Raw genomic sequence first — 10,121 nt, 5'->3', positions numbered from 1 at the left:
GCTGCTATCCGGGACACCTCCCTGGGTACCCTAATCTCCGGAAGGTTAGGCCGACAGAATCCAGTACTTAAACCAGGCTTTCCAAACAGTGGCAGCTGTGTGTGTGTGTGTGTGGGGGGGGGGGGGGGGGGGGGTGGCTACTGAAAGTACAGAATCCCAGAACACCTGAGAGTGAGCAAAAGGGCATTTGCCCTTGGCTTTCCAGTGGTCTGAAACATTCCACCCTCAACTCCATACCTGGGCTTTGCCAATCTCATAGCCAGGCCACATCTTTCTCATGCCTGTGAGCCTGATCTTTTGCAGGGAGCCCCAGAGCCAGGAACCTGCCAAGACCCACCCCCTCCTCCACCTCCCCCCGGCCCCCCGCCGCCCTCCTTCTTTGCAGAAAGAAGCAGGGTCACGCTGGCTGCTTACCGAAAGGTCCGACTCCAACAAAGCCTTGGGTGGGTGTTGAGGATGCCCCAAAGGAGAGACCACTGCCCGATGCGCCCACCCCGGGGGCAGGGGTGTTCTGACCAAAAGTGGGTGTGGAAGTGCCTAGAACAAAGAGACCGTAGAAAACGAGCGACTAGGCAGTGGGCAGAGTGCATAACAGCCGGGATGACGAATTGGGGGGTGTCCCCACAGGGCACCTCAGCCCTGGACCACCAAAGCTGGCTCCCCCGGTGGTAGGAAGTGCCTCTCTGCCTGCTAACCGCCGTGCTGCCTTTCGGCCACCTCAGGAACAGAGTCTCTGCATTTCTGGGGACACTCAACGCCCCCCACCCCCCTCGCCTCCACCTGGACCAGGTTACTTCCCTCTGTCATGACTGAGTTCTGCCTCTGCCGCCTGTTTATCTGTCCCTTGGCATCAGAAACTGGAACCTTCCAAACACCCCACCAGTGTGGGTCCTCTTGCCTTCTCGTGGCCACGTTCAAAGTCCAGTCCTGCCGCCGCCTCCCCCCACAGGCCTCAGGGAGTGCCGGCCGCCTCGCTCCCAGTCCTGACCTCGCACCCCACTCCCACCCCGTCACCCCTCACCGCTGCCCGGGACTGCCCAGCACCCAGATGGCCACCGCGAGCACTTCAAGTATCGCCCCCACCTTGCCGAGCCCTGCCCCTCTCGCGGCACCAGCTGGGGCTGTGACAGGCGCGCCTGCACCCGTTCTCCACCTCAGTCTGGATGTCGCTGATTAACAACGTGTGACGGCACGGGCCGGCCTCGCTTTGAATTCGTAACCGCGATTCTCCAACATTCTCGTTACATTCCTTTTCCCACTCTCCAAACGACCATTTCAAGACGCCCTCCTCTGTACACGGACCTCCCCAAGACCTCTCCCGTTTCCTGAAGAAAGCACGCTATCGGGATCAGAGCTCCTTGGGAGTCTCTTTCCACGTGGCACATCAGATCACTTCATTCTTCTGCTTGAAATTCTACCAGGATTTCCCTCAATGCTTAAATCCAAACTTAACCCTGGCCACGTGTGACCGTCAACTCTGCCTCCCCACATCATCCTGGAGCACTTCTGTTCTTCGAGCCTCTAGCTACACCTCACTTTTCGCTGTTTGTGACCAGAGCTTGCTTCCACCCCTGGGCCTCTGCCAGCTCTCCTGCGCCCGAAGAGTGTGCTCTGGCTCACACCTACCCACCCGCGCTCCCGACCCCTGCATCACAGACGGGGAGTCTCGGCTCAAACTGCCTCAGCAAGGCCCACCTCCTCGACCACCAGACCGTCTTCCCCCAGGACGCACAGCTCCCTGACCCCGTATCTAACGTCAGTCACCGCCACACCGTAAAGCTCCGAGGGCGGCCGGGGCCAGCACTCAGAGCAGCACCCGAGTCCGTTCCTCATCTTACCTCCGAACACGGGCTTGCTCTCGGGCGCGCTCGCCACACTGAAGGCAAAGGGTGTGCTCTGGCTGGGTGCGCCCAACGTGCTCTGACTCAAGCCTCCTCCGAAAGGGGTCGTGCCGCCAGCGGTCCCGCTCTGTCCCGTGCCGAAGCTGAACGCTCCAGAGGCAGAGCTGGTGCCGGGGGTGGCCGCGTTGATCCCAAAGCCCCCGCCGCCGGCCGGGCCGGCCGAGCCCCCGAACGTGAAAGGCGCCAGCGTCGTGCTGCCGAACACGGAGCTACCGGTCCCGCCGCTGGTGGTCTGGGGCGTAGCTCCGAAGCCGGAGGCGGCGGCCGCCCCAAAGGAGAACACGGACGTGCCGCTGCCGAAGGCCGGCTGGGTGCTGGCGGGGGCGCCGAAGGCGGACGCCGCGGGCTTCAAACCGCCGAAGCCGGACTGCGTGGCGCCGCCGAAGGCGGGCTGGGCCGGGCCGGGCGCTGGGGTCGCAGCCGGGGCCGTGGCCGCGGAGTTCCCGAAAGCGAAAGAGCTGCCGAAGCTCGGGGCGAGGGCCGGCTTGGCGGTGCCCTGCTGCTGCCCGTCGGCGGCCCCGAACGTGGGCTGGGGGTTGGCTCCCGGGTACGAAGAGAGGGGGGGCTTGGCGCTCGAGCCGAAGGGAATGTGGAACGCCGCGGTGGCGGCGCTCGTGAAGGTCGGCGCCGGCTGGCTGCTGGTGACCGGGGCGGGGGTGCTGAGGCCGCCGCCGCCGAAACCGCCGAAGCCGGTGGTGCCGCCGCCGCTGGCGGTCGTCGGCGCGGCCCCGGGGAGGGACTGGACAAAGGTCGTGACCGTCGTCGAGGCGGGCGCGGCAGGAGGCTTGCCGAACTGGAATATGGAGCCCACGGCCGGGGTGAAGCTGGCACCGGAGGCAGGGGGAGCCCCGAAGAGGAAAGGCTGGGCAGCGGAAGTGGTGGTGCTGGTCACGCTGCTCACACCAAAGCTGAACGTGGGCTTCGAAGCAGAGTCTGTGGACGTGCTGGCTGTACTCGTGGGAGCCACGGCTGAGGTGGCACCGGCCTGGCCGGTGAAAAGAGGAGTGCTCGTGGCAGTGGCTGGAACGGCCGTCTGACTGAAGAAGGGGACCGACGAGGGCACAGACGTAGGGGGCCCGATGCTGCCGAAGATCGGCTCGAAAGTGAGCTTGGGGCTGCTGGCAGGCGCAGGGAGGGCGGAGCCGGAAGGGGTCACGGTGGTGACCTTGGGTGGGCTGGATGGCAAAGGGCCCTCATTCTCGCTTTTTGGCGGGGCCAGAAAGATGGGCTTGAACATGGGAGATGCCGAGGACACGGCAGGGGCCGCGGAGGTAGGGGGGTCGGCAGGTGGGGTGCTCAGCATTCCCAGAAGAAGACTTTGCTTTGGGGTGGGAGACGGGGCAGATGTCTCAGCCTGAGGAGCGGGAGGAGACTTGGTGGGGTCAGTGGCTGGGATCGGGGAAGCAGCAGGGGTCAGCCCTAAGAAAGCGGCTGTGGATTTGGAGTCCGAGGAGGTGCCCGGAAGGGGTCCCGACTGTGAAGACCCAAGAGGGGCCGGAAGGCTGGGTGTCTTCGGAGGTGTGTGGGCCCCAGTGGTTGCCACTCCAGCAGATTCTGGAAGAACAGAGAGAGTAAATTCTGAATACCTCAAACGTGATGGCATTCAACGCTTCTCTCCCTAGCACCGTGCTGGGGATTCAGAGTCCGTCAACAAATTGTGACGGACCGTTACACCACAGACCGTTAAAGTATCCACCCCTTAAAATCAAGGAAACATTCATTATTTCCACCCTTCCCTGATCGTAAGATATGAGGGGATACGATGTGGCCTCATTGGGGGGTAATGTGTAGAAACTAAGGAAAACCCAATCACCCAAACTCCAGTCCCGTTAATTTCCCAGATGCACCTTACTTACTACTCACCCAACAAAGACTGCCTCTGTTTGCCTACTGTGCTGAGTGCAGGGCACATAACCACGAATGGAAGAGTCTCTGCCCTTGAGCCCTGGGACGGGCTGATGCCGGATAGACTACTCTATGTTAAAGGGCAACAAGAGGAGTGTGGGCACATGCAGTACCATGAAGGACCCTTGGAAACCTAGAGGGAAAAATGACGTCCTCTTGTGCCTGTGGTCATGTGACAAGACTTGGTAACCATGGGATCACATTTACATCTCAGAGCCACCTCAAAGGTAAACGTGTGCATTTTACAGAGGACAACAGCAAGGCTCTGAGTGGCTCTGGCCTCCAGACCCTCCGACTGCTAAGACTAAGCCGCGGACCCCCTTCCCTAGAACCTCCTGATGAGAGAATTCTGAAGCTCGGAAGCGTGCGCCAGCTCAGGACTGCTGAGCCACAGCAAGTTCAAGCTCCCGAAGACCTTCACGGACCGGCAGGCATGACGCCTTTACTCCACGTGACCCATGGACGGATGCCATTCGACGCCGCAGATGGAGCTCGCCCACTCACCCGAGGAAGGGGGTGGGCCTGCAGAACTCTGCTTCTTCTTCAAGCTCTCCAGCAGCGGGTTGGGGCTTGGGGCTGGGAGGGCAGCTGGGGAGGCGGCAGTCCCAGTAGTTGGCAGGGTAAATGTCAAAGAAGGTTGAGTAGTAGGGGGCTTCTCGGTGCCAGAGTTAGAAGCCGTATCTAAGGAGAAAGAAAGGTGCTGGGAAATTCTTTCCAGGGGCACATCACGTAGCACGAGATGCTCACGGACTCGGTATCTGCTTATTTAGAAATGCTTCCCCTGGGGCACCTGGGTGGCTCCGGGTGAGCGACTGACTTCGGCTCAGGTCATGATTCACAGTTTGTGAGTTCAAGCCCTGAACGGTCAGTATGGAGCCTGCTTGGGATTCTCTCTCTCTCCTCTCGCTCTCTGCCCTCCCCCATTTGGCATTCTCTAAATAAGTAAACTTAAAAAAAAAAAAAAGCAAGAAAGAAATGCTTCTCCTTGATTCCAATGCTCATTGTTCTCCAGATTCCACTGAGGCCCCAAAAGGATTTGTCAGATGAGAAAGATCCAAATAAAACCAGAGGAAACTCCTCTTTGCAGCGTGAAGCTGGTCAGTCTTCCTTACCAGTCCCATCCTCCAAGGCCTTGTTAAACCACCGCAGGGAAGCTCTTTTTTCCAAATCTAGATCTTCGGCAGTGATGGAGTAGCCAAGCTGGGGAGGTGGGGGCTGCCAGAGAGAAAGACGAGACGCCCATCAGGGAAGCTGGAAGAAACCTGTATTGAGCTACCCTAGAACTTGGGGATGCCGAGCTGGGGTGGGCGGGTGTGGACAGACAAAGCCATACCAGGGTCAGCCGAGCCCCTCGCCGGGAGGGTAGGAGCTGAACCTTTCGCTTCCGCTGCCCAGAGCTGCCAGGTGTGGGAGGGGAGCTCCACGAGTTCTGCGCCTTCCATGTGGTTGTATCTGCAGCTAAAGAAACAACATGGACTTGTTTTCTTCCTCCTCTTCCAGAAATGGCCAAGTTTGTCTACACTTGGTTTTTAACACTGAATTCTCACTGGTTATGTCTGAAAGATTTGGTCTTCCGTGGATGGGGTCTTGGAGAGTTTGCAAGACGGTTTCTGCCAGGAGGGTATCAAGATAACTGCTCCAAACACAGGCATACAAGTGCTTACTGACAGGAGTCACCCAGGCTGCTCAGAGGCCCCCACCAGCGCTCATCGCCAGCCCACAGATCCACTGGCCGGTGCCGTAGCTGCCTGTGCCACAGACCACAGACCTCTGCACCTACCAGGCCCTGCACACAGCGAGGCTCAGCGCATGCTTCCGGATGAGCAGGGGTCTCACATGCTCCATAAACACTCCCACCGCCAGAAGCCACTCCTGCGCACTTCACAACCTACCCTTTTCTCCCTGGGCCTCCTTGTCTGTTGCCAAAGGAGTTGAAGAACTGGAGCGGTGAGAAAGCTCGTCCTCTCTGAGGGCAGAAGAGGCAGAAGCGCATTTAGAAAGACTTCCTGATACAGAGTATCGGGGAACCACTTACAGCCTCGTAACTACCAACCCGGCCAAAGTCTAGAACAACTGTGATTTAAGATCACAGGCCAGGACAAAAAATAAGAGAAATCAAAAGGAAATTCCTACAAAACGAAGGGAGAAGTTCATGGAAGCCACGGAGAAACCTCTGTCTCACAACCAACACGAAACGAGAACCTTCACAACCTTACTTACACCTCGCCCAGTTCCCGAGAGCTGTAGCCACAGAGCTGACCCCTAAGAGCAGCAGTCTAGTCGCCTGTCGGTGCCTGGAGACCAGCTGGGGTCCAGAACATGAACTCTCCTGCCCCTGCCATGATTCTCTGTGCCCCCTCTACCCTGTGGCCTTTGCGTTCACACCCCAGTCGCTTGTGCTGCAGGATGAGGAAGAGAGCCAGAGCCTCCAGGGTCAGCACAGAAGACATTTAAGAGACGAGAGCAGTTTGGGCAGGTACTTCACTGTCCTTCTGGATGGCAATCTTGGGTCCTCCGGATCGGAGCCGCAGGAGGCCTAAGAGCCAAGTACGTGTGCTTCCTTTCCTGCCCTCTCATTAGTCTGCAGTGCAAACAAGGACCCGTTACCTTATTTTCTTTGCTGGCCTCTCTGGTGTCTGCGAGCGGGATGAGGCTGGGCTGGAGAACGGTGACAAGCTGGGCCCGCTTCTCTTCCAAAGCTAAAAGGCAAAAAGCAGTGACATGATTACCCTACTGGACAGCGTGACATCCGCCTTCAATACAACTTTGTATTCTGTTCATCGCCACACACAGGGTCTCCTCCTCAGTGACAAACATCTTTTGTGGAGCACCTGGCTGACGTAGTGGAGCAAGAGACTCAATCTCCGTGTTGTGGGTTCGAGCCCCACGTTGGGTGTAGAGATTACTTAAAAATACGATCTTTTAAAACAAAAAAGGAGCACCTGGATGGCTCAGTCGGTTAAGCATCTGACTCGATTTTGGTTCAGGTCATGATCTCACAGTTCGTGGGTTCAAACCCCACACTGGGCTCCTTGCTGGCAGCGTGGAGCTTACTTGGGATTCTCTCTCTCTCCCGTTCCCTTTGCCCCTCCCTGGTGCATGAGCGTCCTCTCAAAAATAAATTTAGAAAAATAAAAATAAAGAAAAACATTTCTCTGTGAAGGAAGGCCCCTGAAGGAAAGTCAGTTGCCAGTATTAACTACGGGGAAAAAATCTGAACAAGTAAGGAAATGCTAACTAATAAAGTACAAGGAACAATGTACTTTTGCATATATTAAAAAGTAGAAGGTTACATTCAGTCATGGTTTAGAGCCTATGATGCATCCAGCTTTACTTTATGTTGTCTGCAGAAATTATACAATTAAGAAGCTTTCCCAACCCCCCTCCCCGCCTCAAAAAACCTATTACGGCAAAGGTAAGCCAGTAAACTAATAGTCTTGCTTTTATTAGTTTTGTTTTACTTCAACTTTATTTTTTTTAGGTATATTTTGAGAGAGAGCAAGTGGAGAGGGGCAGAGAGAGGGAGAAAGAATCCCAAGCAGGCTCTGCGCTGCCAGCACAGAGCCTGATGTGGGGCTAGAACTCACAAACTATGAGATCATGACGTGAGCCAAAGTCGGATGCTTAACCGACCGAGCCACCCAGGTGCCCCCTGCTTCAACTTTATTTTTTTAAGATGTCCTATCATGACATTTATGACTTATACAGTATCTATGGTATTTGCTGTTACATGATTATTATCCAGACACCTGTCTGTTCCAACAAACAGGCAATCGGTTCCTTGGCAGCGAAGGTCTGTTCTCACCTCCCCTCATGCAAAGCAGCCTCGATAACTGACAAAGAGCAAGCACTGTGAAGTTTCGTGAAGTCTTTAGCTTAATTACAAAAATACTAATAACTTATCACTGCAGACATTCTTCCAGAAGTTTCTTACTCAGTAACAGTTATATAAGCACAAACAAGCAGACAACAATCTTTAATAAAAGTCTGAAGAGGTAAAGAAGAATTTAAACTCGGAGACAGGTGGCGAAAGTGGTGAAACAGGGCAGCTCCACGAGACCAGTATCAGGACACCCAAGGCTGAGAACGGGTGTGAGAGGAATGCTGGGGCACTCAGGGAAAGAAACACAAAACAAAAACTGAACGCTTGGACCTCACACCTTACGTTTTTAATAAAGTACCAAAGATGATTCCAATGTTTAGCCAGGGTTAAGGACGACCTGGTTCAACACTTAAGGGGAAATACTGTATCCCCACTATGTCTGTCACAGGTGACACACACACACACAATCCAGATGTGACCAAGGTTTACATGTAAGAAGTGTCACAAAAGGACTAAAACAGATTAGCTGTTCCATACTATGGGACAGGGAGAAGTCTGTGCCAGAGACAGAAGACAGAAAACTGACAGACTGTCACATAAAATCGCTACGTAAAGAACCTCTCTGTGCAAAAGTATCACCGCGCAGCAGGGAGACTCTAGGTGCCATCTGTATTTTCCACCATGCTCACATTTCCATAAAATCGAAATAAAATCTATGTAGGCTGGAAATAAACACACCCCGAAACAAACAAAAACTATAAACAAAATTAAAAGGCAAATATTTTCAGGAAGAGTTATTATCCTTAACATGAAAAATGCAAGTCCTGCAACTCCACAAAAATATAATGAACGTACCAAATGAAAAACAGGCAAAAGATGTAACAAGGACAGTCATTAAAAAAAATAGTCAATCTACACTTCTAACAGTCAATTTAGTTCTGCGCTATAACTCAACTTTGATTTGCAGAGTCCCCACTTCACAGAGGCTCTAGACCTTTCTACTTTACAAAGAATGCCAAGATGAGCAAGACGGTTCCATCAAGAAATTTACGGTGTGAAAAAGAGGAAAGAACACAAATCGACTGTAACAGCCAAAAGATAAGACAGCCTTTCATGACTTAACAGAAAGCACCTGAAGAGTGCCTGCAGTGGGATGGACGTGTTATTCCAGAGGGAGACCAGAACAAAGCAAGGGAAGGCAGCAGGTAGGAAGTGTCTTGGTAGATAATAAATGTCACGGTCTGGCTGCAACGTAGAACATAGTTAAGGGGCACAAGGGCGAGAGGCAGGTTAGGCCTGGAAGCGCTGACGGCAAGGGTAAATACATACGCCTACTCTGGAAAATGAGAAATCTGGTTAAGACACAGGGAGATATCAATGCCGCGCACAAAAGGTCAGAGGACAGTTTACTTTTTCTATAACTGGTACCAGTGTAACATCTGTGACGATTTTGTATCAATGCTAGGACTTCCAGTGTAGACGGTTGTAGATGTGGATATTTACTAGTGTTCCCCTGGAAAAATGTAGTTAAATTAAATACCTCTACTACCACCTGCACCAAATGTAAGGACTGACACTGAAATTGATTACTGGAGATGATCACTACCTCAGTACATTTTTTTCCAAAGAAACATAAAGAACGTTCATATTGGGGCACCTGGGTGGTTCAGTCGGTTAAGCATCCAACTATGGCTCAGGTCATAATCTCCCAGTTTGCTTCAGATTCTGTGTCTCCCTCTCTCTCTGCCCCTCCCCAGCTCATGCTGTCTCTCTCTCTAAATATAAATAAGCAAATAAAGAACTTTCATATTACTTTATTTATTTATTTAGAGAGACAGAGAGAGATGGAGAGAGACAGAGAGAGACAGTGCATGCATGTGAGCAGGGGACAAGCAGAGAGGGGACCAGTAACTACTTAAAACAGAATAACAAACAGTTATTAGTGTCAGGGAGTGTATTTCCTGCAACAGGTCAAAGGCTCCACCACAAATGAGGCTGCTTAAAATCTGACCCACTTCCAGGCAAAGGCTGACCGTGTTGTTCTACACTAACACTCCCGCCAGAGACAAGAAGCAAATGCTGAAGGTCTGAGCTACGTGTGTTTGAAGGTATGGCAGTACGGAAGAGCCAGCGGGGCAGTAGACATCGTGGAGCCAAGGGTTAGCCCCCATATTTAAGGCTACTTTTTCTCTCATGGCGAATGCCAATTCCAAAAGCAAAAGCTGTAGTTGAGAGGCACGGAAAAGCTTTTGGCAGTCTCATATGGCTGGAAAGACAAAAATGAATTCAGGGTCTTCCAAAGTAGGGGGTCCTTAATAAGACCTAAAGCTTTCTGGTTGGGATCCCAAAGGCTACATACGAGGAGATAGGGCAAATCAGAAATAAAGCAGCCCTCACGAGAACTGACAACCAACTCAAAACCATGTCAATTCTACCTGGACAGAAGTAACCTGCCACTATCCTAACTACTGCCCAAGTAAAGTAAAAAAGTA

The 10,121-nt window shown here is 53.3% G+C and overlaps 1 protein-coding gene across 3 annotated transcripts in view; it reads right to left on the bottom strand.

The window, feature by feature from the left end:
- POM121C (POM121 transmembrane nucleoporin C) overlaps nucleotides 1-10,121 on the bottom strand; it is a 53,102-nt gene that overhangs the window by 2,303 nt on the left and 40,678 nt on the right. For all 3 annotated transcript variants that reach the window (XM_078439937.2, XM_078439936.2, XM_078439935.2), the window contains 7 exons: nucleotides 6,414-6,505; nucleotides 5,699-5,772; nucleotides 5,140-5,264; nucleotides 4,919-5,021; nucleotides 4,311-4,487; nucleotides 1,839-3,455; nucleotides 415-537 (listed from right to left, as the gene is read on the bottom strand). In XM_078439937.2, the coding sequence (XP_078296063.2) occupies nucleotides 415-537; nucleotides 1,839-3,455; nucleotides 4,311-4,487; nucleotides 4,919-5,021; nucleotides 5,140-5,264; nucleotides 5,699-5,772; nucleotides 6,414-6,505 (2,311 nt within the window). The remainder of the gene's footprint in view (nucleotides 1-414; nucleotides 538-1,838; nucleotides 3,456-4,310; nucleotides 4,488-4,918; nucleotides 5,022-5,139; nucleotides 5,265-5,698; nucleotides 5,773-6,413; nucleotides 6,506-10,121) is intronic.

The sequence above is a fragment of the Panthera onca genome, chromosome E3, assembly GCF_046562875.1.
Source record: "Panthera onca isolate mPanOnc1 chromosome E3, mPanOnc1 haplotype 2, whole genome shotgun sequence".
In the NCBI taxonomy this organism is placed as follows: Eukaryota; Metazoa; Chordata; class Mammalia; order Carnivora; family Felidae; genus Panthera; species Panthera onca.
This window is presented reverse-complemented; position numbering and strand designations above follow the sequence as displayed.